We start from the raw sequence: 27,595 nt of genomic DNA, 5'->3' as shown, positions 1-27,595 counted from the left end.
TCCAGACGAACCCGCCATCCACGCGACATAGCTCGTGCGGCCACTACAACAATTTTCTGCGACTGGGAATTAGAACGCCAGTATGTCATGGTATCATAAGCTTGAAAAGAGTTGTCACTGACATTAAACGTGAAACAACAATACTAGCAATCATAGATGTGAAGTGTCTTCTGATCTGGGGTTGATTGGTGAACGAGCCAGTGCAATACGGCACACGCAAGGTGGATAGCGTCCCAGACCTACCGCCGTGGCAGAACATCTTTGCAACTCAGCGTGGAGGGGAAGTTTTTTTGGTTCTATCTAAGCTTAAACTCATCACTTCCAGTGTGTTCATCATCGAGTTTACACATCCTGTCCATCATCGAGTTTTGGGCATCATTCCACCCAACACTCATAAAATGGCCAACCCCGCCATCGCCATCCAGTCTCCTAGCGACGTCCAGCTTGTCGAAGCATCCATTCCAAAACTTCGAGACGATTACATGATGGTCTAGGTCAAAGCCTTCATCATCAACCCTACTGATGTTCCCCACATCGACTACTTCGCATCGCTCGGCCCCCGTGTCGGTTGTGATTCTGCTGGTGGGGTAGACAAAGTCGGCTCCAGCGTCATTAAAGCACTCAAAAAGGGTGCTCGGGTCGCTGGTTTCGCCCATGGCTCGAATGCTGTGCGCTACGAGGATAGCACTTTTATATTACTGCGAAAGGTGACTTGCAGTTCCTCGTCTCAAACAACCTTAGCTTCTAAGCTGTCTACTCTTGAAGTCATCACTACTGTATGCCCAAACATTTCGACTATGTCAAGGCCCTTGGTGCTGATGTTGTCTTCGATAACATCTCTACGACGGTCGTGCACGACATGAAGCGTGCCACTGGAGGTCGGCTTAAATATGTCTTGGACTGCATTTCCAAGGAGCCTACCAAGAAGATCTCCGTCGGCGCGTCCGGGGATAATGGTGGCATCTACACAACCCTTCTTCCCATCCCTGCTGAGCTTGTCTATTCTATCAATGACAAGGTCATGTCCAAGTTTATGCTAGATTAATCTTTCATTGGTGAAGCTTCCGATTTTACCACTGTAAGTACACTCAAAGAAAGAACATATAAGCTATCAGAGCAAAAGATTGCAGTCAGATTGGCGATCACGTTTACACTAACCAGCTCGTGTTCTAGAGTACCACGTCTTGGCCGCCGGACCTCCCCCGGAGCTGATCACAGATGACACACACGAATCATTGGTGATTCGCCAAGCCACAGAGATCCAGGCTGCCGCCCCGATCCTCAATAGGAAGAGTTGCGTACATGGCCTGGCACTTCAGGTTGGCTCACCATGGAACGATGGCGCTCCAGCCATATACCGTAGGGCTGAGATGCGTTGGAGGGTTACGGTTGCAACGCTCCAACATAATTAATTGATGTCAAGTACAAAGGAGGGGACGTCATGATTCTACCAAAGCGTCCATCAACGCCGGCCATGACACTGACGTTTTCCGTCTGTGCTGTGCGATTTCTCTTTCAGGGAGACAAGTTCACGTGTTCTTTGGAATAGCCATAAAGGCTACTATCACCTAGATGCCAGGTTGTTTCTGTGTGCAGTGCCCGACATAGAGGCCAGTGCAGCGGCTGGCGCGGCAGTGGCCTCCTCACTTTCAAGAGCGTCGCAAACAGGTTCTTCCCTCACTAGGGACTTTTCAATGAATACATCACTTGATGCCTTGATCCTCCTTTGGCTTTGTCTTTGGATACTCTTATAGAAGTTCCTTTCACTGTTCCTTTGACGATTTCTTTCACTATTCCTTTGATCATTGCTTTGTTCATCTCTCGCGATTTCACGGTATTTCTTCCCTTAGCACAGTGGTATAATCCTACGCGACATCATTTTTGCTCAAATACTCGTATCTCTCTCCATGGTTTCATTATCAGCCACTCACCTTTTCATAACACAATACGGACACTTTTGCATCTATCCTTACTACACATGATGTTGTTTAACAATCCGGATCCCGAACAGGACCTCATTAATCGACGCTCTTGTCGATTTTACAGCGGCGAGAACATGCCGCCTGGAAAACCCGAGGATGAAAGCAAATTTCGTTGGGGTATTGAACACCCCCGGGTTCCACCCGTATGTTCGAGCCAATCTCACACTGAATACGGCTCATATCGACATGATCTACTTGACGAGTTTATTAGGGTGCGGCGTCGTTCAAATTCTCAACACTATACCTCTGTTGGCATTCATGACGGATTCTCCAGGTTCTTTTCCGATAAGCTTCATCCTCAAAACCTGATCAATTGGCTAGACCGCCTGCTGAAGTATTTGGGGTGCCAGAAAATCATTACCTTTTCACCTACTTTTGTACTCCCTACCGAGGCTGTAAATACAGTCATCAATATGCTCGATATAGAGTCCGCCTTTCGATTCTCTTGTGCGTCTAAATTGACCAGACAAACTGTCACAAATATACCTGAGTACAAAGAACTGGTTCAATATGCATCAAAACCTTTAGGGGGGCTCAAGGCGAGAGGCGCCATAGGCCTCCACTCAATTCGTCAACTGAGCGCAACACTTCACTCTCAGCAATGTGCTTATTGCACAGAATATGGGGCTTTTATTTTTATTGTAACTGCCGAAAGATGTTGCTTCCTTTGTTTGGAAGAAAACCCGTCCCTAGCCTTAATCTCTTTTGAAGATGCAGTGCGCTTCTTTGGCGTAATGGAGGAGGATTTCGATACTTTACCGTCTATCAACATACTAACCCTTTCCGCTCGTCTCATTCCTCTTGCCAGTGCAAGAATGGTGAAGGAACTTTACGTCAAAGAATGGGGTTGCGGTTGGCCAGAGCCCATTTTTCACTGGGACCCATACTGGACTCCGTACATGCGAGCCCCTCTATCCAATCACTCTACAAATGAAGACCTTCTTCGAAGACCGAAACCAATGGAGCAGCCTTCCAAAGAACGGCATGCGCTAAAGTATTTCCACTTCCCCTCACTTGGACCCAATGGAGCCGTTGAGAATGGGATATGGTGCCAGGCTTGCAAAGTTGCAAGCAGAAACCATTTCAACCGTCCCTGCAAGCTATCGGCATTTGTACCTGAGGGCTACGATCAGATTAGATATTTTCGTGGGATGTCAGAAAGAGCACGATCAAAGGCTGGTTTTTTGGATCATATCAAGGACTGCGAGAAGTTACGTGAAATGGAAGAGAAATGGTGGATGAGGTAGGAATCTTTGGTGGGCAACTGGGACTACCAAACGTGTTCACGGGCGGGTCTTCTAGTCTACCACTGTATCTAACGTAGCTAAAATATGAATCTCTCTTTTATTTATTCTAGTCCCGTATCTCTTGTATCTATGAACTGTATATTGATTGCCTTCAAGAAAGGAACCATCGCTCACCGGAGCTCATGGCAAAAAGGCATTGAGAACTTGAGGTGGTTCTCGACAATCGTAGCAGTGGCAGAAGTGCTACACAGGGACTACCTGGAATCCTAGTTCAGGCCTAAATCGTAAGGCGAAGGGGAATGTGAGCAATTGCTGTATGGACAAATCATGGTAGGTGACATGTTAAATCGAGAGTGTGTTGTGGTAACTTGAGGAAGAGGCCAGCATACCATTACCCCACCCAATTAACAGACGATAAGAATGGTGAGCGCGCGTGATTCAGGAAGATCCGGCCTAAGACAGATTTGAACTAAACTGGGTGTAAGGGTGAAAGAGCTGGTCGGGGACGAGGTCCTAGACCCAGACGAAGTGAAGAACCAACTATCTATCCAACAATCCAAAACGTCGATCATTCGCGTCCTCCGCATACCATCGCCCGTTCCAATTCCCCATACCACAGACCGAGAGCTGCTGGCCGCTCCCAACTTACACGGAAACGCCCTGCCTCTCCTTCCCCAGTCGACGTCGATCTAGAAGCGCAAATCTCCACTCCTTTGCAATCTTGAACACTAGAAGCGACCACATCGAGAAGAGCAAGCTGGAGCAGCCCACGATGGCTATGACGCTGATCCACAGCGCCGTCTCTGTTGCCCGACCATCTTCCTGCTCCACCGTGGCGACGATTTGGAGCCCGCTCAAAATGACCGACACAACGCAGGTAACAAACAATATTGGTCCGTAAAATCCAGCGAAGTAGGCTCCATATTGATACTCGGCTCGCTGGAAGTCCATCTTGCCGATGAGGAGCGGGGCCCAGGAGTTGAGTCTCGTGAGACGGATCTCGCCGTAGGCGTAGCGAGGGGAGACCAGCGCTGATTTCAATTCAAGTAAGTCAAGTTCGGGGCTCTAACTTGATTACTTGAAATAAAATCGTCCATGAACTTACTTAACTTGAATTGAATTGATATACTTGAATTGAAAGCGCTGACCTGAGGCTAGGATGAAGCAATTGGTACTCTCACGCCTCCCCTCTATCCCAACCCATTAGGTCCCCACTAAAGCTAATAACCTCGCCTATAGTGATCGCTTAATAGCCTAGCCAATTCTGTAGGTACTGTATTTCCTCTATTATCTTGAGGCTTAAGTTATACCTTTACAAGCTTACTATTAACTTTATAATACTAAATATCCGCTTAGGATTAATAGATATAGCAGGAATTACCAGGATATTAAGGGCAAACTTACTTAGATGTAGATATTTTTCTTAATAATCCCTCTACTATAAAATGGGGTTTAAATTCTCTTGCTAGACTAGCCCTTGTCTTATATAAACTCCAAGCTTATCTTCTTCTTCTATTATATACTAATTATAGCTCTATATCTACTGGTTAAATTAACTGGCTTTATCTTATTATATTACTTTTTTTATTATAGTTCTTACTATCTTAGACTGCTTCTTATATAGATATTGTTATTTAAAGAATTTCTGAATACTATTCTTAGTATTTTATAGCTATACTAGTTACTTATAGCTAGTTTAGTTTACCTTAAGCTAAGATATATTTTAGTATAGGTGAAGAATAATAATAGCTCGGTAAAGTAGTAATTAGCTAAGGAGAATATAATACTTATTAAGCTTTGACTAATAGTTATTAATTGAGATTTATATATATTATTAGTAGTTATTATTAAGATTTTTAGTTTATAAGAATATACCTATATAGTTATCTTAAATATGCTATAGTAAGTATTTCTTATATTTATAATTTTAATTAACTTATAGAGTATTATATTCTAAGAAACTATTAGTAAAATAGGTATAAAAGATAAGTAAATATAAACTAGAAAGCTATACTTATAGTTACTAAGACTTTAGTATTCTATAGCTTATTAGTAATACTATTAGATAGTAAGAATATCAGTTTTTACTTCTTAAAGAAGTTAAGTAAATATTCCATTTTAATTATTACTTTTTATAAAGTACTATAATAGCCTTCTTTAGCTTAATCCTGGTATCTTATAGTAATCTTATAGAGTAGTTTAAGTAGACTCTATATCTTTACTAATAGAAGCTAGTTTTATAGTAAAAGCTGATTTTGGATAGGTATCTATTATTAGGGCTTTGCTATTTTTATTTTGAGATATATAATGAAATAGTTAATTTACTCTTATTTGTAAATAATATACTAAATTATTAGAAAAGTTAAATTCTATTTGGTTTTATTATTTTATATTAGCTTGAGGTTAATAGCAGCTTACTCCTTTTTAAAGAGTTAATAGCTATTTTTATTATGCTAGTTGTATACTAGAGATTTTATTAACTCTTACTATTATAGAGAAGCTCTAATAAACCGGATAATATTATGCAGCTTACTTACTGCTCCCTATTTCTGCTAAAGTTAAAGCTTATACTCTTTAACTTAAAAAGCCGTCTTAGTAAAGGCTTCTCGCTTAAATAAGTCAGAATCTTTCCTCTAGAGGAATACTCGAGCTATAAGGTTAATAATATACCCAAAGTACTATATTTAATGGTTTTTAATATCCTCCTTAGCTATTACAGGAGAAAGTTAATAATAGAGGCTAGCTAAGTATATATTATTGGACGAGATATTGTTGTAGATACCCGCGCTAATCCGATCTTGTATCCTGTACTTGCTGAAGATGTTGTATATTATTGTTGCTTGGTTATCTCTGGAATAAGCTCCCTATATATAGTATAGGGCAAGAAGTTGTAATTGGACTTAATAGAAGGCGTCGAGGTAGTAAGTGTGGAGGCTAAGGAAAGTATACTAGTTTGGAGAAGTCTATATATTAAAGCTAAAGCTAATTCTTATAACTGCTTTTTTTAATTAGCTTAATATTACTCCCTTCTTTATCTTAAATAATTTCTATATAGTATTATATACTAACTGCCAGCTTTATAATATCTCTTTTACTAATGATATATTATATAAGTTAAGTATTTATTATAAGTATAGATTTAATAGTACTATAAAAGGAAGATTAATAGTAATAATCTAGCTAACTATTAGCTTCTTTACTTTATTAATATTAGATCTTACTATAAAAAGCTCTAGGTAGTGCTATTTTAAAGGGGGGTGAATATTAGCGCAAGATGAATTTTTATTTATATTGCTATCTACCTTAGTAATTATATAGAACCTATATTAAGTAAGATACTAAAAAAAAAAAATATCGGACTTATATAGATACTATATACCTTTAAAGATACTTAATTAATAATATAGTATTTATTGCAATAAATAATAAGCTTTTTCTATATTTATTATATTTCAAGTAAACCCAGTAGGTCTATAATATCTGCAAATTAGGGCTGACTTCTATAAGGAAGAATCTATAGGCTTGAATCCAGCTCTACCGGCCTTTGCGATTCTTATTAGTAATATACTCCTCTGGTATATACTTCTTGTAGCCGATCTGGACTGTTGGGAGGTTAGCAAGAGTCGTTCTTCTAGATTCAGCCTTAATAGATACAGCATTAAGCTGCTATTTTAGCAATTTGTACTAACTGCTAACCCCTAGGAGTATTTCTAGTAACTGCTATTTTGCTGCTATAGGTATAGCGGATTATTAGCGGATTGCAGATTGCGGATTGTGGATACTACTTATAGAGGGACGACTTAGGTTCTAAAGTTAGGTGCAATACATCTTGTGACGGTCGGGTCTAACCTAGGGGTATAGGGTAGGTCCGAGGCGTGAGGTGTATGATCGAGTGGATCAGGACGTCGTAGTGAACAATGTAGGTCACGGTCTGGTAATGGTAGAATAGTAGATTCAATGTAACCAAGTGTGTTGATAGCTGGTGAGGCTATCCATCTATGAAAGTGCTAAAAGAGTGTCTATATACTAGTGGTGCTTATGCGGGCTCACTGGGTGAGAGTGAGTTCGATCTTGTGGCTCATCCTGGGGAAGTGAGTCGAGCGTCCGGGCTCACTTATACGGGGTGAGTTCGGGATCTGTGTCAGGTGAAAAAGTGGGTACGTCATGGTTCTGCCGGTTGTGACCGCCTGGTCTCAACCTGGGCCGTGACACATCTCGACTACACGGGCGAACAAATAATAAATCCGCGCCACCCCTGCCGCATCCCTGGATTATCATTGGTACAATTAGCTGGGGAAGGCGATACTAATTCATTACCCTACACCTTAGGCCGACGAGCTCTGAATGGCCTTGGCACTTCTAGGGCCGTCACATAGGAAAACCCATAAAATATAGTATTTCAAGTAAATTAAGTTTGGGGCATCCTAGACTTACTTACTTGAAATATATTGGGCGGTCAACTTACTTGACTTACTTGATATACTTGACTTGATACTTGAATTGAGGTCAGCGCTGGGGGAGACTTGGTCATCCGGTATATTGGCCAGGTTCGAGGTAAAAGCGCAGAACTGCTCCCAATTGAAAGCGGCTGGAACGAGGCACAGGCTGGGATCCTGGGCGATACGGAGGTCGGATTCGTATTGGATGATGTAGTAGTACGATCGAAGGAAGCCGAGCGCGGCGCGGCGGATGTGTGCTCGTCGGGGATCGTCGTCGTCATCGAGCAGGTGCTGTCGCCAAAATGTATAGGAGGACAGATACTGTGGGAGTGGTTTGAGGAATATTCGATCGTGGATCCATACGAGATGCAACTTCGGATCCTCGGTGAGGATGATGTCTCGCCCCTTTACTCTTTGTCGGTGCAGTGCGGAAATGTTTTTGCTGTCTTGCTTCGTCATGCACCACAAATAGGGTGCAATTCGGTCGAGGTCGGCAGCACAAAACTCCTTCTCGAGTAAGTTCCATAGCAGTGTTGTGTCATCCAAGGGGACACGAGGGTGTCCGGGAACATACCGCCCAACGTTGGGCGCCGGTAGAAGCTGGGACTCCGGGCCAAAAGGTGGTACAGAGGGCTCCATCTCTGGGGAAGTCGAGTTTGGCGGTAGCCGATGCCAGACTACAGTCGCTGGCCATGAAAAGGGTTCGGTCGGTGGTCGGTGACAGAGTCGATGAACGGTGGGAGAGTCGATGAACGGTGGGAGAGTCGATGATCGGTGGGAGAGTCGATGGTCGATGGCAGAGTCAAGTGGCCAACTCAGCCTTCCACAAGATTCCCAGTCCCTTCACGTTCTCTCGCAAATTCCGGTGCAAACAGGAGCCTGGCACCCGTGCGGAATGAGCTCTACGGTTAGGGGCTCTTCTTCATCGCCGTGTGTAACCAAACAGTCGCCGCCAGTGCCCGCCACGGAACGGCAAGCAGGGGTCAATGAGACTACGGAGGAGCATTTCAAATTAAGGCTCGTCTCAATAAAACACCGCAACCCAATGGTGCCTACTGAATCCCAAAAACCGGCATTTGAAGTGCTGTCTCCTTCTGTTGGCCAGGCGGATAATCCCAGGCCACGGTGCACCACCAACCGCTAGCCCTCAGCTGGCTGTGACTATTGCCCCTAAAGCAAAGCCACGGCGTATTTGATGAATAGGAAGTGCTTTTTGCTGTCTATTTAGCTCGCATTTCGACAAGGGTGAGGTGAGGGGGGAGGCGACTTTTGTGTAAGATATCACTTTTGGAGTGCCCTCCAGCCTCCCGCAGGGCATGCCCAGACGAGGCGTTATTTGCTCAGGGCGCCAATTCTTTTCTCAAACGCTGGTTCGCTCTCCCTCCAGGAATTGTGGCATGAGTCGTCCTTTTCTGGCATCGTTTGCTTGGCCCCCGACCTGGGACATGCTTCCTGTACACCAGGCGTTCCCCGCCCATCCGTCCCCTCCTGATTTCTTCCTTCCTGCCATCTTTTTACACGCCGCATCCGATTTTGTGATAGATGATCTCGCCAAATTCATTCTCAATTCCATCCGACAGGTGCCGTATCACCTGGTATTGCAACAGGCTACTATGTCTTCGAATCTTTACCTCATCTACGCTTTCGTTCTCTGTCTACCTGTCCTATTTTGGACATTTTGGGGATTTGGGACATTCTCCACGAAGAATGCTACCCCTCCTCCTCTTCCTCCTCAGAAGAAAATCACCATTCAAGTTCGGATGATCCACACTGCGACCGCCGACGAATTGATTCAAGACATCCGGTCCATTGGCGACAAGGACTCTACCCTCAAAAGCAGTGTGGACACCGTGTTCAAACGTTCCATTGCGCGACATGGCAAGACTCACTCTACTGCTACTGTCACCATGACCACCAGAATCCCTCGGAGCGATCTATGCACACGTTTGGAAGAGGTTACCCAGTCCCTCAACCTCCCGTACTTGTATTCCCACGAGTTTCATGGAATCACCCCCTTACACGATGCTCGGGAGGGCGCCAACGTTGAGTTAGCTCCCCAATCTTCCTTCACTACCCCCCTTACTAACTAAGTGTTCTTTCAGTGTCGTGGCTGTTCCCGGTCTTGCGAGCCATGCGCTCGGATCTTGGATGTCCCCGATTTCAGGCAACGACCAAGTGTGGCTACGAGACTTCCTTCCGACCGATATCCCAAACATCCGGGTCTTGGCTTACGGATACAAGGCACCTGTGGTGAAAACAAAATTGACACAGTCCATCCGGACCTTGAGCAAGACCTTGCTGGACAAAATCATGGCTTTCCGGGAGGAGGATGGCGTATGGCACCCCTAATGCATGACATGGTCCCTAACTAACCTCCCCAGACAAATCGCCGCCCAATCATTTTCCTTGGCCACAGCTTAGGTGGACTCGTTGTAAAACAGGTGAGAGATGGTTCATTATTCCCTTATCGTGCGTTAGGCTAATAATCCATCAAGGCACTTCTTTTTGCAAATCAAACAACCGGGACCTCAGAGAAGGATCTGGCAACGTCATGCTACGCCACCCTCTTCTTCGGCGTACCCCATCTGGGTATGCGCAGTGACAACCTGGAGGAGATTGTCAAAGGAAAGTCAAACGAGGGTCTGATACATGACCTTGTTGTCGATGGGGATCGTATGCCTTCCATTTACATGGAAGTCCTTGAGGAAGGATTTGCAACAACCTGTCGAGCAAAATATAAGTTCGTTAATTTCTATGAACTAGAACAGAGTTCATCGCCAGAGGTGAGAAGGCCCATTTAATCCAATACCTCAAACTAACTCATGTTCTTCAGCTTGACAGCAAAGGGCAGGTGGTCATGAGCGGTGATGTATATATTACTGTCAATAAGCAATCTGCTACGGCCGGGTGCGACGAGAACAGTGTGTCCCTCACCGCAGATCATAGCGGTCTGGTGAAGTATAAGAATGGTGCCGATGGCAACTACGAAACGGTCAAGGGAATACTCCGGAAGTTGGTTGACAAGGCGAAACCTGACGTGGCGAAACGGTTTGCGGGGCGTGCATCCGATGAAGGCGCCAATACACCATGTACGTAGATCCAGGACAGGCATATCTTAGGAATATTTACTGATTAATTGATCAAGCTCAACTCTCGCGGCAAGTCCTGGACTGCTTGAAATCCCTTGGTTTCAAAGGCATCAACAGTCGCTACAATTCACCCCCTTCCCAACCCTTCCTTGAGGGCACATGCAAATGGTTACTGAGAAATGAAGTGTGGCTGAAGTGGGTTGACCTGGACCGCAGCTCGCTCTGGATCAAGGGCAAGCCTGGGTCTGGGAAGTCTACGCTGCTGTGTTATGCACTCCAGGAGGTTTCCGGATTCAAGGGACCAGGGACCCTAAGTTTACGGTTCTTTTTCAATGATCGCGGCCATGATCTTGAGAAGAGAAGCATTGGACTTTTCCGAGCAGTGCTTCATCAGCTACTCTACAATTACCCGGAAGAACTACCCGAGCTTATCGACTCATTCCAAGAGAAACTGGATGTAATAGGCAAACCGAACGAAAATTGGGAGTGGGAGTTATGGGAGCTAAGAGTCTTCTTCAAATCGTCGCTTGCAAGAATTCTGAAGAAGGTTCCGGTAGTCCTATCCATTGACGCACTGGATGAATGCGACAAAGGTCAAGCTGAGGAACTGCTCGAATATATCGATGAATTGTGCTCAAACATCCCTCCAAGCCCCTTTCACTTCAACGTGGTCATTGCCTGTCGCGAGCAGCCAATATGGAGCCCCAGGGATGAGCTGACTATCAAGATGCACGTTGAGAATAAGAAAGACATCGAGGGCTTTGTTCGAGCACGATTTTCTCGGAGAAACATGCTCCAGCAGTCTGAGGCTATGGAGTTGATCATCGAACGCGCCAATGGTATCTTTCTTTGGGCGAGCCTCATTTGCGATATTGTGGTTGACCAGAGGTTGAAACGAGCATCGCCAGCCCTCATCAAAAAGAAGATCCAGAGAATGCCTCAAGAGTTGTCCAACATGTACCGCAAAGTTATTGATGGTATCTATGACGAAGAAAGACTCTCAGCCATGTGGGTCATGATAGAATGGATACTCTTCGCTGCGAGACCATTGTCTCCAAATGAGCTACGATGGGCCATGGCAGTCGATGCCGAAAGCCCACATAAGTCATTGAAGAAGTGTGCAGGTGCAACAGACTTTATTCTCGACGACAGTATTGAATGGAGCATTAAGATTTTGGGCTGCGGTTTAGTTGAGATCATCCCACCTACCGACTCGGAGGGTCCCATTGTTCAGTTCATCCACGAATCAGTACGGGATTTCTTTTTGGACAACAGGCTTTCTGCCAAGCCCAATGAATCTGGTGGCCATCTGCGCTTAGCCCGATCCTGTATCCGCTATTTGAAGATGAAAGAGATTTCTCAGTCCGAGACCCTCACGAAGGAGGAGCTGGAAAATCGGTTTCCTCTATTGCGGTACGCTGTCAGCTCGTGGCCTTCACATGTTAGACAAGGCAATCCGACAGAATCCAACCAGGAGAATCTCATGGGATTGCTCAAATGGCCATCGGAGTCCTTTCTACTGTTTTGGACGGGGTTGTACGACAAGATGGGTTGCTACCCAAACATGGATCAGAAAAGGCCGTCGACCTGGTTATTCACCGCCTCGGCATGGGGCTTGCAGGGGATATTACACCAGGTGTTGAAAGACACGAACAAAAGCCATGCCAATGCTCACGAATTGTCACTTGCCATAGCTTCAACTCATGGTCAGGCAGATATCGTGAAGTGGCTCCTCGACGAACGCATGGCCTATGTCAACCTCGCCACACAAGACCTCAGCCAGACACCACTGGGCTACGCTATAGTCGCCAGGCAAGAGGCAGTCGTGAAAGTTCTCCTCGAGAATAGCAACGTCGATATCAACGCCAAAGACCATGCAGGCCGGACGCCTATGCATTTGGTTTCCTCCTCTTCACGTGCATCTCCGTCTATGGTCGAACTGCTCCTCGAGCATGACAATATCGACCTAAATGCAGTAAATGATGCCGGACAGAAGCCCGTATTTCTGGCTATGATATTCTGGCCCAGGATTACCGTCGAGTTGCTCCTCAACCATGTTCGACTCGACATCAACGCTACAGATCCGAAAGGTCGAACACCCCTCTTCTGGGCTCTTGAGAATAAGAGAGAGGATATTGTCAAGATGATTCTCCAGCACCCCCGTGTTGACATCAATGCGACAGGTCCCGAAGGCCTGACACTCCTCTTCTGGGCTCTTAAGAATAAGAAAGAGGATATTGTCAGGATGCTTCTCCGGCATCCCCGTGTTGACGTCAATGCGACAGGTCCCGAAGGCCTGACACTCCTCTTCTGGGCTCTTAAGAATAAGAAAGAGGATATTGTCAGGATGCTTCTTCAACACCCCCGTGCTGACTTACATGCACCAGGACCTGGAGGCATAACACTCTTCTTCTGGGCTCTTGAGAATAAGAAAGAGGATATTGTCCAGATGCTTCTCCAACACCCCCATGTTGACTTACATGCAACAAATTACAAAGGCTCCACACCTCTCTTCTGGGCTATCGACAATAGGAATTGGAGGGTCGTGAAGTCACTACTTGAGCATGAAGGTATTGATGTGAACGCAACAAATGATCTGGGTCAAACACCGCTCCTTCGAGCTCTTGGGATAGAATCCCCCGGTTACACCGAACGACTCTTCAATGATGCTGCAGATCAAACCGCGAGAAGAGAAAATCGCCAAACACTTCCTCGCAACATACCTCCACCCTCAACGGATAACTACACCAACTCTTGCCTCATCTCGGCGATCCTCGACACCAAGAAGGCCAATGTTAACGCAACAGATCGGTTTGGAAACACGCCTCTACATCTGGCTCTTCTATACCACAGCTCGCATGTCGTTGAGCTTATTATGGCCACCGAAGACGTCAATTTGAACGCATCAAATGGGAGTGGAAAGACACCTCTCCATTCAGCTGTTAAGTCTGCATCACACCATGTCATTAGAATGCTCCTCGCCGCCGAAGATGTCAATATAAACGCAACAGATGAGAGTGGAAAGACACCTCTCCATTCAGCTGTTGAGTCTTCATCCCAGCATGCCATTGGAATGCTCCTCGCCGCCGAAGATGTCAATATAAACGCAAAAGATCAGAGTGAGGCCACGCCTCTACATTTAGCTGTTCTGGGCGGTGTTTTGTCTGTTATCGAGCAACTCGTTGCCGCCAAGGATGTCAATATAAACGCCGCGGATCAGGATGGAAACGCACCACTCCATATTGCTGCTAGCATCGGGGCTTCGGGTATCGTCCGGCTGCTCGTTGCCGCCAAGGGCATCAATATAAACGCCACAGATCAGAAGAAAAGAACACCTCTGCACGCAGCTGTTAAATTGAACGACTCGGGTATCGTTGAGATGCTTGTTCGCACTGGAAAGGCCAACATCCACTGGAAAGACGATGACAGCCGGAAGCCCATTGATTGTGTCGTGCCACCGCTCGAGACCACCGATATTAGTTCTAATTGGAAAATGATGCCAGGATGGCCAAAGATTCTTGCGCAACAGCAGCGTCAGCGTGAAAGCATCATCAGCTTACTTCACCAAGCAGGCGATCTCGACACTGAGGGAGGAGACGAGTAATCCAACAGGTAGCAAGTTGCACAGATTTCCTCGCATGGTCGGCGCAACACATGGTCAGGCCCGCACTCGCCCACTAGAAGGCGACGACGACAGCCCCCATCGCCCTGCACTGGAAACCAAGTCTCGAAACAACAGCAACCGCCCGGTGGCAGCGCCGCCACTCAAACAGTGCCGTTCCGGGGGGTGTCGGCAATGCGGGGCGGCGTCGCAGAGGAGTAGGCGGGTGAGATGGGAACGGGACCGGGGGACGGGGACGGGGATGGAGATAGGGACGGGACGGGGACGGTCACGCATAAAACATGGGGAATTGGTTGCGAAAACGAGGTGACGCTCCATCAGCGTCATGAAGACGCATAATTACGGCGTCCAGAACTTCAGAATTCAGATGCAGCGCGGAGAGAGAGTTGCCGAGTCTGCTCCGAATGGTCCGGAAGGGTTAGCCCGCAGTGGGGCCGCGGGGCGAATCCCCTCACTCGCTCGCCTGCGGAGCTTAGAGTCATAGGTAGTCATCCTGCGAACAGAGTTGCGCCGTCGTCGAATCTGAATCTTGCGCAAACCAAAACTTTCCCTTGTTCTCAATTCCCTCCCTCCCAATTCCCACTCCCCTATTCTCTACTCCTCCTCAACGCCCATCCCCATTGCCTTCAACATGGCCAATGACCACATCCTCACGCTGTCCTGCCCGGACAAGCCCGGCATCGTGCACGCCGTGACGGGCATCTTCGCCGCCAACAAGCACAACATCCTGGACCTGCAGCAGTTCAGCGACCCCGTGTCCGACCGCTTCTTCATGCGCGTGCACTTTGGCCCGACCGAGTCCGAGTCGACCGAGCACCTGGTCGCGCCCTTCGAGGCCCTCGCCGCCGAGTACACCATGGACTACGACATTCGGCCCGTCGCCCGCAAGATGCGCGTGCTCATCATGGTTTCCAAGATTGGACACTGCCTGAATGATTTGCTGTTCCGGATGAAGACTGGCCAGCTGCGCATCGAGGTTCGTTCCGTTCTCATCTCTCCTCTCCCTGGATGCCCTCAGATGGTGCCCTGTGACAACCAACACCACAACTCACTAACGCTCCCTCAGGTCCCCGTCATCGTCTCAAACCACCCCGACTACGAGCCCCTCGCCAAGAGCTACGGCATCGAGTTCCACCACCTCCCCGTCACAAAGGACACCAAGACGCAGCAGGAGTCGCAGGTGCTCGACCTCGTCAAGCAGCACGGCATCGAGCTCGTCGTGCTCGCGCGCTACATGCAGGTGCTCTCGCCCACGCTCTGCGCCGCCATGTCGGGCCGCATCATCAACATCCACCACAGCTTCCTGCCGTCCTTCAAGGGCGCCAAGCCCTACCACCAGGCCTACGACCGCGGCGTCAAGATCATCGGCGCCACCGCCCACTTCGTCACCGCCGACCTCGACGAGGGCCCCATCATCGAGCAGCGCGTCGCCCGCGTCGACCACAGCATGAACGCCAAGGAGCTGTCCGAGGAGGGCTCCAACGTCGAGAGCAACGTGCTGGCCGCCGCCGTGCGCTGGTACGCCGAGCGCCGCCTGTTCCTCAACGGTTCCAAGACGGTCGTCTTCAACTAAGCGCGCCTAAGCGCCTAAGCGAACCAAAAAAAAAGAAAAAAACATAGACGGAATTCTGGCTTTGCACCTCAGTGGTCGATTCACGACTTTGAAGTTGACAGCCGCGAGGACAGGCGTTGTGCGCAAAAAGTAATTTACAGCGAATTGAATAGATCAGCCGTTTGTTTCCGCGTGAACCCGAATCTGAACCGACCAATTGATGTGATTTAGGGTGTATGCTGTCGGCTGAGACTCTCCCGGTGTCGGCAGAGTTGGGCACTGAGACATAGAGTCGGTGAAGCATGTTCAGGGAACAAAAACTTCAACTCCGAATTTTCAACATTGAATCCCCTTTCTTCCTCCTTAACCCCCCGTTTTATCGCATTTCCTCTTTTCTTCCCCTCATCTCGGGGACCTTCCTCACGCCGCCTCCTATCACATTGCAGAGCCCGCAGCAAAGCCCGAAAACCCCCACCCTATACCTCCATGCCACCTCACGTCAGCGTAGCAGAACCTCGCATATATGCCATTCAACCATCACCACCAATATACAATCCCCGAGTAGCTCAGCTGGAAGAGCGTTCGGCTGTAACCGCCTCTTTCGTTACCGAAAGGTCACCTGTTCGAGCCAGGTCTTGGGGATCTCATCTTTTTGCCGTTGTGCCAACTTTCTGGAGTCTTGTTGGTGGATTTGGCACCCATCTTTTTGCCCCTCCTTTGACGCTTGTCATTTTCTTCAGCGGGCCTAGTTCATGCGGGGCTGATAGTTAGAATTAACTCAACCATCTGTCAGCAAAGACCCTGTCTTCCATTAGCAACTCCCCGAGTAGCTCAGCTGGAAGAGCGTTCGGCTGTAACTGCCACCTTCGTTACCGAAAGGTCACCTGTTCGAGCCAGGTCTCGGGGATTTCATTTTTTGGCCTTTTCTGGCAATTGTCCGCACCATCAAGTCAACGAAGTTTACTTGGTGCTTCTCTTTTTGCCATTCTAGTTAATGCCCTCTGTCCTACACATTCATGCGTTGTTCTAGTTTGTAACTGGTTACCTCGATGCAGGGAATGCCGGCTGTATGAAGACGATCGAGTTTGACTACAAACCAGAACATCTAGTTATTTATTGTACGGGCGACTCATACATGGAAGTGTACATCTCAGCCAACCTTGGATCAATTCCATATCATGTCATTGTCTGTCGAATCTTGCTAGCGTATGTGCGTCCTAAATTATTCCCCCAGGAATCTCAAGTACACAGAAGTACAACCAAGAAGAGACTGGCCCGTATCATAGATCGCTCCCCATAGCGTACAATCACCTCCCTTCCAACCTCATCACCACCTCGCATTCTTTCCAGAACTCCTCAGTCGATCCCATGTCATCCCCTTACGGCTTCAACACCTCCAAGCATCACCGCACCGTCCTCACACTCTTGCCCACCTCACCCTTCTCAACCAGCTCAACCCGTCCCTTGACCTTGCCCCAGATGGCCTCGGCGACCTCCTCCACACTACCGCCCGCATCCACAACCACCAAGTCTTCCTCCTCCTGCTTCCACTGCGCGCCCTCCAAGCCGCCCGCGCCCTCCACCAAGCCCTCCGCCTGCATGTCCTTGCCGCCCATGCTCAGGCCCCAGAACAGCTCGCGCACGCGCTTCTGGATCTCGGCCTTCTCGTACAGCTCGCCGCCCCAGCCGCCGCGGGCCTTGGCCTGCGACTCGTCTAGGTCCAGGAACAGCACCAGGTCCGGGCGGGGTAGGCCACGCTCCGGTGCCCGCGCCCAGGAGAGGCTCAGGGAAGGGTTCTGCTTGGCAGCCGAGTAGACGATGCCGGAGTGGTAGTAACGGTCACACAGAATGGTGGTGCCGGAGGCTAGAAGGGTCTGGATTTGGGTGCTTGAATCCATGTCAGACTTGAACAAATGGGTGCCGTGGTGATGCCAGGACAGGATATTCACTTACACAGCTTCCCAGCGGTTGGCGCTGAAGAGAAGATGAATGACATGGTCATCCATCTCAACGTCGCTCTTGAGGTAGGCATCGATCATCTGCCCAATTGGGGTTGAACGGTCTGTCACATCCTTCTTAGCCATTATCCTCCTAGAGGTGCATGTTTCCGTCAATGCCAACACTTGTTGTGCACGACAATCTCACAGCCGTCTGCCCCCCGTCCCTCCCGTCCCTCCCGTCCCTCCCGTATCCCACACCACTCGTACAACTCTCAGAGACAAGACAAGACAACTCACCCGGGAACCTCATAACCTTGACAGGCCTCCCCTCCTCGACGAAGCGCTGCTCCAGCAACTTGACCTGCGTCGTCTTTCCGCTGCGATCCAACCCCTCAAGGACGACAAAAGTGCCCCGGGTCGTCGCAGCCTCTCCAGCGCCGCCCTCGGCAGCCGAAGTGGCGGCCGCCGACGAGCTCGCAATGGCGGCCGTGGCGAGGTCGTTGATGGATGCCATCCCTGCGGTGTATGCAGCAGGGGACTTTCTTTTCTCCGTGAATTGTCTCTTTCCCCTTGTCGGCTTTACTTTCTGCGGCCGAATCGGTCAGTTGCAGACGAGTTGAGTTGTCGCTTTGCTCTCTGTACAACGTGAGGGGAAGTGGGATTGGCGGGCGTCCTCGGATGCGCCTTTTCACACTGTGAAGATTAGCTTGCCGCCACTTGCGTCGGCGTTCCGGCCAAGTTCGGGTGCACGTTCACGTGGACAGCCGAGCTGGCCGAGCTGGAACTCATTGAAACACAGTGCGAGGAAACCATCAGCTGATGGGACAATCGGCCTTTCATCTGACCCCATGCGGCAAGACACTTCTCTCTCCCTTGGCACCGGAAGAGGGCATGAACCATCAGATCATGGTAAATTGACAGATCTACCGAGTCCGCCCTGTGACAGTACATCGCTCTGAGTAGCTCTGAATAGCTCGGCTTGGAGCACACAAGTTCCAAGTCCAAAATCTACACCTGCCAGCTACAACGGGCGGGGTTGCTTCCAATTGCCGCATTGATGACATGTCACTCAACTTGCATTGACGAGATTTGATCGAACAAGTTCCGTTCAGTGCGGAATCGCATACAGAGTCAAAACAACTAACAATCCAACCAAAAAACAACAGTACTCCAGCCCTTGGTAGCCTGCGTCACAGTGATTCCCATATACGCCGACACGCCAGCCTATACTCCAATCCAGATATTAATCAACCCATAACCCGCTTCGTCCATCCATTCCAACCGGGACACATTACTCATGGCCCATTATCATTACGTTTCTCTCATGAACTCGCGGAAACAGCGACCTCGGTCTCGTCCTTGGCGCTGCCACTCTCCCAAAGCTCAAAGCTGTCACCAGTGCCCTCCATGGGTTCTAGAACAGCGGCTTTGGATGAGCCTTCGCTGGGTTTGGAGATGAGAGTGTCGATGTCCTGCTCCGTCTCTGAGGCAGAGTCCACAGCAGAGAGCTCAGGGACCAACGCAAAGTCCTTGACAATGGGTGAGGGGACCTCAACCTTCTGAGGTTGCTCCTCCTCGTCGGCGGGAACCAGAATAACGGATGTCTCGTCACAACCCTCGGCGTAAAAGTCGGAAGTCTTCATTTCGCCCAGGGCTACGCGCTCCTTCTCGACGACCATATCGTCGGCGCTGAGGCGAGCAGCCCGGCGAGATGAGGTCTGGGAAACGTCGTCGGGGGGAGGAATGTTCTCCTTGTCACGACCCTCAGCACGTTCTCTGCTGGCCTTGCGCTCACTCTCCTCGTCCGAAGAGATGTCAAGAGTGCAGGTGCTGTGCTGGAGAAGGTTGGTCATTTCCTGCTCATGAGTGTCCTCGTGGATCTCGAAGAACCAGCTAGCCTTCATGTCAGGCTCGGGAAGAGCGTTGGATTGCTTGGGAGCAGGTCGAGAGGCACCGTAGCCGGGAATGGTTCCCTTGAGGGCGGCATCAAGAGAGAAGGGGGCCTCGGATCCGAGGCTAAAGGAAGGGGGATCGACGCGAGCGTAGGGGCCGACAGTGCGGCGGCGGTTGGAGAGGATGCCAGCACGCTTGCCACGTGTTGGTGAGCGTCCAGCGGGGGCGTAGATGGGAGAGGACTTGGAGATGCCGGCATTGAGCCTGGCGACGGGGGATCGGGGGTGAAGGGTGCGACGGGATGAGGTTGCGGGCTTGATCGGGCTGGCATAGGAACGGATCTCGGGTGTAGCGGAGAGAGAGGGAGCAGCCTTGAGGACGAAGGCAGAGGGCTTGAAGATGTCCTTGGCGGGGGTGGCGACGTTGGAGCCCTTTGACCGCTTGGCGAAGGTAGGGTCAACGTTCTCGGAGTCGTCGGTGTCAATCAGCTCAGCCTTGCGCTTGCCGGCAGCGGGAGAAGAGATGGCTGATGGCGAGTTAGCTGGATGATGGTACTTGATGCTTGATGCCTGATGCTTGAAGGCATGCATGTTGTGGATTGAGGGAGAGTGGGGAGATTGTTGCATTGTTGCAGTGCTGCCCAAACCCCAATCCCGACCGGCATGTCCAATTGGCAGTGCATTCAGTAAGCAGTCATAACGTACCATTTTGTCTGTTCTTGAGGCTCGTCAGGTTCTGCAGGCGAGTCCCATCGAGAGGAGCAAATGGCTGACGGGCGGTGGTGGCCATGTCGAAGGATGTTGTGAATACAGATGCGTGCGTAGGGAAGACTGGGTATGGCGTGGAGGATGCGAGACGTGTCCAGCAAGACGTCTCGTCAGGTCGAGTTGAGTTGAGTTGCGTGGCAGATGGATGACAACCAAGGTGCGGAGCAAGTAAGCAGCAGGTGTTGATTGAGCTGTAGTGGAGAGCGGGTGGCGGTCCTGTCTTGTCTTGTTTGTTTACGACTGAGAGTGGGTATCGCGAAGTTGTTATGAAAACGATGCTCGTCGAGGGCGTGTGGTGTCCGACTTGTTATGATATGAGGGAGAACAGAAAGGGTTTAAAGAGAGAGAGGGAGAGAAGCAGAAGCGGACAGCACGAGGATGCAGTGGGTATTTCCTGGCGGAGGTGTGTGTGGGTGGGAAGGTGGGAAGGTGGGCAGAACGGGCAGGAGGGCGAGTGCTAAGGTATTAAGGGAGTGGAGGGGAGTGCGGAGGGGGGGGGGAGTGGAGTTGGGGGAGCTGACACGGGGGCCGGGCTCAGCGCGTTTTTGGTGCGTTAGGCGTGTGTGGTGGGCGTGTGGGCGCGGACGGGACGTGTTGAGTGGGTTATTATGGGCTGTGGGCTGTGATGCACTTAAACGAGACGAGGAGACCCGCGATCTGGCACAACTCGAGAGTCGACTTATGCAGGATGGGATGCGGGTTGCGAGAAGTTGCCAACACACGGGGGAAGTGCCGTTACAGAAAATGCAGTGTGATTTGTGTGTCTGAGGGATACATGTTCAATCCGGGCTGGTTGGCTGAGAGCAGAGGAATATATTTATTCACCCAGCTGGTGCAGGCGACGGTAAGTAACATCCTCCTCTACACTGGAACCCGCTGCATAGCACATCCATCCGGATAGAGCACAGCACATCTGGATCCCTCTAGCGCATAAATAGCACATTCATCCAGACGGAGCACAGATCCCTCTAGCGCATAAATAGGTAGCACATCCGGATAGCGCACAGCACAATCTTCATCGTCATTTGCCGCCTCAAGCCCAGTCCCCCTCGGCCCAATCGTATCCCCCCAACGCGTCCTGCCGTGTCACTGCATCTCACTAGCACTAGTGGCGCAGGAAGCTCTTTAAAGTGGCCTACGGGATATGGGCATTCGCACTGATCGGCTCCTCTCTCGATGCAGCCAAGGTCGGGTCCAACGCCCATCCGCCGCCCGCCACTGGCTGCACGGGTGCATTTCGCATGGACCGAGTTGCATCGGTGGCACCACAGCCGCAGCCGAGTTCCCTCGTGCACCCAATCGACGCGTTGAGTGATGGCCGGGCGCCAATGCAAGGGAGAGTTTTGATGAGGTTGGACGAGACAATTCCCATCGGATGCTGCACGAACGGACCCAAGAGGTTTCGGCAGGTTGCGTCTGGCCGAAGATGCGCCCACCCCGCTTCCAACGCGTTTTCCAGCGCACTCGCCCTCGCGGCAGTGGACGGGATGCCTGTCCTACAGCGCTAGCCCATGCGAACGTCCACTATAACCGCTACAGGACCTCGTAAGGCTTTCTGAAACCTCCGCTGATCGCCCCATTTCATTCCTCATCCATCCATCCAGTCCATCCTCCATTGTCCAGATCAAAGGGATACCGACTCCTTTACCATCCCACCCATTCAATATAATACCTCCTCGTCTTCCAGAAACCCATCTAAGAATTTCCATTCCCCAAACCTCATCGCCTGTGCCTTTTCCAATAGTGCTAATTCTCCCCTTTACGCGTCCAAACCGCCCTACCCCGGTCCCGCGATTCCCGGCCGCAGGCATCCCCGGCTTCTGTTCGAGGTCGCGTTCGATGCGGCCATGCCCTCCACTCTCTTCCTTCCGCTCCTTCGCACCCGAAAACCACCAACCAAACCAAAGTGTCGTAACTCGCCTCGCACAGCCCTCCCAATTGGTGCCGTGTCCAAGTTTCACGGGGCCGCCGCGGGCCTCCAGGATGGGCTAGTTTCAGTGGTCGAATGGTCATCTGTCCTCGCTGGCCATGTCTAACGGCCAAGCGTATCATGTCCTACACTATCGTCTCCATCCGGGCACTACCACCGTCCCAGAGGCTGGCTGACCGAAAGACATACTTATTAAGAGGGCCAGACCACCCGCGTTTTTCTGTTCCACTGGACTGGTCTTGTCGCGTAGACGTGGTCGTGTCCGTGTCTATGTCGTGACCATCCGCCCACCTTTCGACTGTTGGAGTCCTCCTTCATCAGCACTGGCTATGCAGGGGCTCGATAGTTCGATAGCCCTTAACTACTCAGCCTCTCCATCATACACTTGTCGATCTCGTCGAGGTCATCCGCCCTCTCATGACCGACCGAGGTCTTATCGCGAGCCTGGAGGAATGGCCGGCGTTTCGCTCCTCTTGCATCTTCGAGACCGTCTTATCTCTCAGTGTTGGCCGTCTTTCACGCCGACAGATGGACACCAACAGATGGACCATCTGGTTGCAGATGAGACTACAAATCCCAGCCACTCAATTACTACCCCCAATGGATGATCAAGACATGACAAGCGTCATCTCTCGGTCATCCCTCGGTCATCTCTCTGTCCGAGCATGATTGCCACGATGACGAGCCCACATTGTCTCACAACTCACTGACCCTTGCTTCGAACTTGGAATCGAGATCTCGCCTTCTTATACATCTTTCGTGGTTTTCTTGACTCCCAGCCCGTCACGTATCGGGGCTGGCTCCGTCCTCAATCAAGCGGTTGTCAGATGGACCATCATTTGTATTCTGCTACCAACTCAGGTTGCGCACTGAAGTCGAAATTCGGCGCCCAATCCACATCTGCAGCCGAGGCCGTGACCGTGGCAGAGTCAGTGGCAGCCCAGGAGTGGCGGCTAGGCAGTATTGCGACTACGACGCTGACGGACAGAATCCAACGTCAATCACCTTGAAACTGTTGGGGGACAAGCACCTCGGAATTGGCCAACAACCCAGTAGTCTATTGCAGCTCGCCTGTCGTGTCGATAATCAATACTTGATGTGTTTCACAAGGTCACCCCCATCAAAAACTTCCCGCGGCCCAGCCCGTCCCATGTCCTTCTTCCATCGTTCTCCAGACTCGGTCCAATCATTCCATCTCACTTGTCATCTCGGAGTTTGTGAGGCCTGCGTGGTGTAGACTTGCTGGACGTTGCCTCATCCTCATCAAGTGAATGCGGAACCGGCCCTGGGCGAGTTGGAGGAGCCACAGCATCGTCTTGCAACTCGTGGGGAGTCACCGGACGAGCTTTTGGTGCCGTCTGATCCTGGTCGATATCATGCTTGGATGAATCATTCCCAGCGAGGTTCAAGAGTTCGAGTTGATCTTGGTCAACTGAATGGCCTGTACCTGGGACCTCTATGTGGGCAGTCTGGGCATCGTGCCTAAGTTCATGAGACGTGTCAATCGCAGGAGGGTTGATTAATGTGGCAATGTCATCCTCGAGACGATGGGTTGTGCTTGTGCCATGGACGGGAACCAGATCCTTGTCTTGACCAAGGTCATGCACCTCGACAACTGTTGTGTCGACGGATGCCACAGGATCAGCAGCGTTTGAGGGCTCCTATCCCCTGTGGCCTGAGTGGGAGGCACTTCCCGATGCTGTTGACGCCTCCCGGCTGACCTCTGCGATGGATGGCAGGATGCGCGTGTCAAGCGATGACTCGATATCGTCAGGGGACATAATTGTACTGCGAGGGATGTTTGGCAATGGAACGGGGTTTTCCATGGGACCTGAAGGCCGGTACTTGTCGACGGGTTTCTCTATTGGAACTGTAGGCCGGTACTGATCGATGGGGTTCTCCATGGGAGCTGGAGGTCGGTACGGTTCGAGGACGGAGCTGTCACGATCGAGGACGTTTTTGAGGCGTTGATGCTGGCTCTCTCGAAGCAAGATTTCTTTCTCGTTGCGCACAAGTGTGACGCAGGGACAGAGGCAACCAAGGCACCAGTCCGAGACATCGGCCCCCTCGATGTCGTAAAATGATCGGACAGTGGTTTGAAGCTTGGCCAGAAGACAGCCGTAGACTTGAACAAGACGGTCAGAGAGGCAGACACAATGATGACAAGCACATGGGTGGTTACTCACAGGGAAAGCATACGGCAAACTGGACGCAGTCGGGTGCAACGCAGCCCTCTTCGGGAAGGTCATCGGCATCACGACCGCCGAGGGCAGCTCTGAGACGTCGTGAGGTTCGGCCATAGACGCCGCAGGGGCAGCAAGTTGCCTCGACAAGTGAAGTACCCAAGAAGTCGCTGGGGTTTGGCGAAGCTTGCCAGTCACGGTTTCGCTCTTCTGCCGACTGCTTCTCCATCCTGGCGGCTGGTCTCGGTGTCCAGAAGGGAGTGGCTCGACGGTGGTACCAGGTAGGAGGTTTGCGGAGATGACGAAACCTAGGGTCGCGAGTCCAATGAAGCTGGAGAGTCATACTCGACCGGGCTGGGCAGGACCCGGACGAGAACGCGGATGGAAGTGTGGGCGGGAGTTGGCTGCACAGGCAGACGGTCTGAAAAGATACACCGGAGTAAAGGATGAGGGGGCAAAACGCAAACTTCCACAGGGCTACCGGGCTAAAATGAAGCCAGGTTGGATGCTGCCTGGGTGAAGAATAGACGATGTTGGTGGGAAGTGGAAGAGAGACGGAGGGAGCATGGCGATGGGAACACAGCTGGATGGGGTTGACGAAGCCGCATTGTGGAAGGAAGCAATTGCCGGTACGAGGACGCAATATCGGAAGGACCAACACAAGATGGGACCATCGACGACCCAACACGTGGATGCCCGTGAATCACTGGAAGGTTCAACACAGTGTCGTGGTGTCTGTGGCTAGGTACAGCTCTAAGAGGGAAGATGAAGGCATCGCGGAGTTGGGCAGGTTGATCGCCCGAGGGACTTGACAGTCGGGATGAGAGTTTTGACCAGATCAAGCTGCCTTCCTCGTTGGGTCCTGCCTGAAGCACGGCAACGGTGACACTCGATGGAAGGTTCTCATGGTCCTCCTGGTATGAAATTGCAAGCGTGGTGAAGATGGTGGTTACTATCACGACACGAGTACAATCACGAATGACGTGCTACATGGTGTTGAACAGAAGAGTCCCAATCTACATGAAATGCGCGGGCCAACTTCGGATAGATGCTCTGCACGCACAACGTCACCTCCCGGATAGCGACATGATAAAACAGGATCGGCCAGTTTGTTTCGTCACACATGCATCTCGTTCCCTGCTGGAATTCTCGGTTAGGTCTCTGCTGCACTCGCCCACCTATTCTTGTATCATTCATCCCACCTACCTAGATAGGCAAGTGGTGCCCGCGGGCCTTGGACATCAGATAACACAGGTGCAATGCAGTGCCGCGCCAAGATGGAGGGCAGTTGTCAGTTGTGCCAAGGGCCACGAGCCAAGAGCCAAGGGCCAAGAGTGTGCCATGCTTCCCGGATTGATGGGTGGGTGTGGCTGGTCTGAGGGAAAGGCGCGCATCGGCTCGTCGGGGAGCAGATCCATCCAGCCCCAAACCCTGTGCGGCACAGATTCGCAGATAGAGTAGACGAACACCACAGCAGACAATGGAAGCGGGCCAGTGCGAGCTAGTCTGTAGTTACAGGCTGACCCACGCTGGCAGGAGATGCAGTCACGAGGCAGTCATTGCGCATGGGATTCGAGCATGTGCAAACGAACGGAAGTTATCGCGGGCGCTCCGAGACATGAGGACGGCCTTGCGTAATGTGTCTCCGATTCTACGCCTCCGCAGTGTCTCGGGGCTGGATAACGCACAAATGATGCGCACTCTGTAGCTAGCTGTTGCCGGGTCCGATATTCGGGATTCCAGCTGTAGGTTCGGGTGCCGTGCTACCGTGTAGGTTTGCACGTCATGGAGCCATGGCGTCGTCCGTCTCTTCGCTCCAGGAGAGGGGAAGAAGACCCGGGCCGAGGAGGGGAGAGAGAGTCTACATTCCCTCTCTTCTCGCCCCCTCTTCCCCGCAGTTGACCTGAGAGGGACCGGCAGCAGGGAAATCCCTAATGAGAGCGTCCGCCGCAGTGCAATCGGTGTTGGTGACGTTGGTTAAGGTCACTTGGGTTAGCTGCCGCTGCGCCACCAAAGCGGTGCTGAGGTCGTAGGACGGGTGGAGAGGGAAACACAAGCGAGTGCCAAGGGGAAGAAACACACTGGACAGCCTGAGTCAAGACAGTCAGTCTGGACGTGCTGGAACTGGGTCTCAACTGGGGCGCCCGTCATCCCAATACGACTTAATGCAAGTGCTGCTGGTTATAAACTGGGACCCTGCGGCTAGAGACCCTGCATTAGTGAGGGCGCCCAGGTTCTAGACCCCTCGTCCCAGCTGGATGGGCAATAGGACTCCGTAGTTAGGACTCGTTGTGGGAACCGCGACGGATGATTCCGTCCGCGTGTGTGTCGTCGTTTTTTTCTTTTCCGTCACATTCACTCTTTCGTCTGCTGAGTCGCGGCATGGGCTGGGCCACAGTTGGATCGGCGGCCTTTTAACAATGATGAGCGCATGTGCTTGGACAGTGGCCCCATTGAAATTGCCCCAATTTCTAGTCCCGTCTGACCGAAATGGACCTGGATTATGGGCCTCCCAGCGTATCCGTACTCTCTTTGACCCATGCCGCCGTTCACTCTACGATATCGAATACGCGGATGGTGATTCCTCTCGTTTTGCGGACGGTTAGCCCCCATGTTCAAGGGCGACACGCACATCGACAATCCGAAAGGACTGGATCGGGGCGGCGTGATAGCCACGCCATCTTGGCAAGGCGCCATTCCCCGTGGCAGCATTCCATTCCTGGGACTCCTCCACTTGCACCCTGACAGCCTACCATATCTCGTGAACCAGAGCCACTGAGGTTCAATGAGTGACATCTCCCTCAGTCGAGAAACACCACTGAATGCTTGGCTCTCGCCAAGCATTGCTTCGCGAGTGGTGTCTCAATTCAGTCCACTCACCTCACGTAAAGTATCCGAAACACCGCGCGTATCATAGCAACAGGAATGAACAAGACGCGGCCTGGCGTCCA

The 27,595-nt window shown here is 50.8% G+C and overlaps 10 protein-coding genes and 2 non-coding genes across 12 annotated transcripts; 7 read left to right on the top strand and 5 right to left on the bottom strand.

The window, feature by feature from the left end:
- Window positions 1-398: 398 nt before the first annotated feature.
- On the top strand, window positions 399-1,045 carry BGZ61DRAFT_529251 (uncharacterized protein; the record flags this gene model as incomplete). The annotated part of the gene is made up of 3 exons (XM_046253376.1): window positions 399-437; window positions 495-707; window positions 806-1,045. The coding sequence occupies 3 exons, from the start codon at window positions 399-401 to the stop codon at window positions 1,043-1,045; spliced, it is 492 nt and encodes a 163-aa protein (XP_046108834.1).
- A 5,984-nt stretch (window positions 1,046-7,029) lies between these two features.
- BGZ61DRAFT_474659 (uncharacterized protein) lies at window positions 7,030-8,362 on the bottom strand (the record flags this gene model as incomplete). Its single annotated transcript, XM_046248593.1, has 4 exons — window positions 7,030-7,225; window positions 7,344-7,427; window positions 7,664-7,959; window positions 8,243-8,362. 4 exons carry the CDS (start codon window positions 8,360-8,362, stop codon window positions 7,030-7,032), a joined length of 696 nt encoding a protein of 231 aa, XP_046108833.1.
- A 1,039-nt stretch (window positions 8,363-9,401) lies between these two features.
- On the top strand, window positions 9,402-12,930 carry BGZ61DRAFT_384601 (ankyrin repeat-containing protein; the record flags this gene model as incomplete). The annotated part of the gene is made up of 7 exons (XM_046242704.1): window positions 9,402-9,715; window positions 9,771-10,002; window positions 10,050-10,109; window positions 10,164-10,451; window positions 10,502-10,727; window positions 10,814-12,393; window positions 12,799-12,930. Coding segments are annotated over exons 1-7 (2,805 nt in total), but the record flags the coding sequence as incomplete, so codon positions are not given.
- Window positions 12,931-13,545: 615 nt separating this feature from the next.
- BGZ61DRAFT_312251 (ankyrin repeat-containing domain protein) lies at window positions 13,546-13,905 on the top strand (the record flags this gene model as incomplete). The annotated part of the gene is made up of 1 exon (XM_046238825.1): window positions 13,546-13,905. A coding segment is annotated over one exon (360 nt), but the record flags the coding sequence as incomplete, so codon positions are not given.
- Window positions 13,906-15,010: 1,105 nt separating this feature from the next.
- On the top strand, window positions 15,011-15,952 carry BGZ61DRAFT_343736 (formyl transferase; the record flags this gene model as incomplete). The annotated part of the gene is made up of 2 exons (XM_046239625.1): window positions 15,011-15,355; window positions 15,446-15,952. The coding sequence occupies 2 exons, from the start codon at window positions 15,011-15,013 to the stop codon at window positions 15,950-15,952; spliced, it is 852 nt and encodes a 283-aa protein (XP_046108830.1).
- A 534-nt stretch (window positions 15,953-16,486) lies between these two features.
- On the top strand, window positions 16,487-16,573 carry BGZ61DRAFT_t68. The gene has a single exon. It is a non-coding gene; the product is annotated as a tRNA-Tyr (tRNA).
- A 178-nt stretch (window positions 16,574-16,751) lies between these two features.
- BGZ61DRAFT_t69 lies at window positions 16,752-16,838 on the top strand. Its single transcript has one exon. It is a non-coding gene; the product is annotated as a tRNA-Tyr (tRNA).
- Window positions 16,839-17,282: 444 nt separating this feature from the next.
- BGZ61DRAFT_169636 (thymidylate kinase-domain-containing protein) lies at window positions 17,283-18,479 on the bottom strand. The gene is made up of 3 exons (XM_046237571.1): window positions 18,169-18,479; window positions 17,885-17,993; window positions 17,283-17,818 (listed from the first exon to the last, which is right to left on the bottom strand). The coding sequence occupies exons 1-3, from the start codon at window positions 18,383-18,385 to the stop codon at window positions 17,335-17,337; spliced, it is 810 nt and encodes a 269-aa protein (XP_046108829.1). The 5' UTR covers window positions 18,386-18,479; the 3' UTR covers window positions 17,283-17,334.
- Window positions 18,480-19,193: 714 nt separating this feature from the next.
- BGZ61DRAFT_343792 (uncharacterized protein) lies at window positions 19,194-20,553 on the bottom strand (the record flags this gene model as incomplete). Its single annotated transcript, XM_046239630.1, has 3 exons — window positions 19,194-19,379; window positions 19,428-20,290; window positions 20,469-20,553. 3 exons carry the CDS (start codon window positions 20,551-20,553, stop codon window positions 19,194-19,196), a joined length of 1,134 nt encoding a protein of 377 aa, XP_046108828.1.
- Window positions 20,554-21,666: 1,113 nt separating this feature from the next.
- On the bottom strand, window positions 21,667-22,648 carry BGZ61DRAFT_474654 (uncharacterized protein; the record flags this gene model as incomplete). The annotated part of the gene is made up of 3 exons (XM_046248592.1): window positions 21,667-22,022; window positions 22,180-22,519; window positions 22,616-22,648. 3 exons carry the CDS (start codon window positions 22,646-22,648, stop codon window positions 21,667-21,669), a joined length of 729 nt encoding a protein of 242 aa, XP_046108827.1.
- Window positions 22,649-23,657: 1,009 nt separating this feature from the next.
- Window positions 23,658-24,873, bottom strand: BGZ61DRAFT_529245 (uncharacterized protein; the record flags this gene model as incomplete). The annotated part of the gene is made up of 3 exons (XM_046253375.1): window positions 23,658-24,122; window positions 24,183-24,586; window positions 24,648-24,873. The coding sequence occupies 3 exons, from the start codon at window positions 24,871-24,873 to the stop codon at window positions 23,658-23,660; spliced, it is 1,095 nt and encodes a 364-aa protein (XP_046108826.1).
- Window positions 24,874-25,375: 502 nt separating this feature from the next.
- BGZ61DRAFT_169614 (uncharacterized protein) lies at window positions 25,376-26,147 on the top strand. The gene has a single exon (XM_046237570.1). The coding sequence runs from the start codon at window positions 25,587-25,589 to the stop codon at window positions 26,103-26,105; it is 519 nt and encodes a 172-aa protein (XP_046108825.1). The 5' UTR covers window positions 25,376-25,586; the 3' UTR covers window positions 26,106-26,147.
- The last annotated feature ends 1,448 nt before the right edge of the window (window positions 26,148-27,595 follow it).

This window comes from Ilyonectria robusta, assembly GCF_021365365.1.
Source record: "Ilyonectria robusta strain PMI_751 chromosome Unknown BGZ61scaffold_4, whole genome shotgun sequence".
NCBI lineage: Eukaryota > Fungi > Ascomycota > Sordariomycetes > Hypocreales > Nectriaceae > Ilyonectria > Ilyonectria robusta.
Note: the sequence above shows the minus strand (reverse complement) of the source record. Positions and strands in the feature narration are given on the sequence as shown.

What these genes read in the sequence shown, in the direction of transcription:
- BGZ61DRAFT_169636 (XM_046237571.1), bottom strand. Translation starts at nt 18,385, where the DNA reads ATGGCATCCATCAACGACCTCGCCACGGCCGCCATTGCGAGCTCGTCG. An exon ending in CAAGGTTATGAGGTTCCCGG is followed by an intron (nt 17,994 to 18,168) that starts GTGAGTTGTCTT and finishes AGGATGTGACAG; the next exon opens with ACCGTTCAACCCCAATTGGG. An exon ending in GCCAACCGCTGGGAAGCTGT is followed by an intron (nt 17,819 to 17,884) that starts GTAAGTGAATAT and finishes CATGGATTCAAG; the next exon opens with CACCCAAATCCAGACCCTTC.
- BGZ61DRAFT_169614 (XM_046237570.1), top strand. Translation starts at nt 25,587, where the DNA reads ATGGTGGTTACTATCACGACACGAGTACAATCACGAATGACGTGCTAC.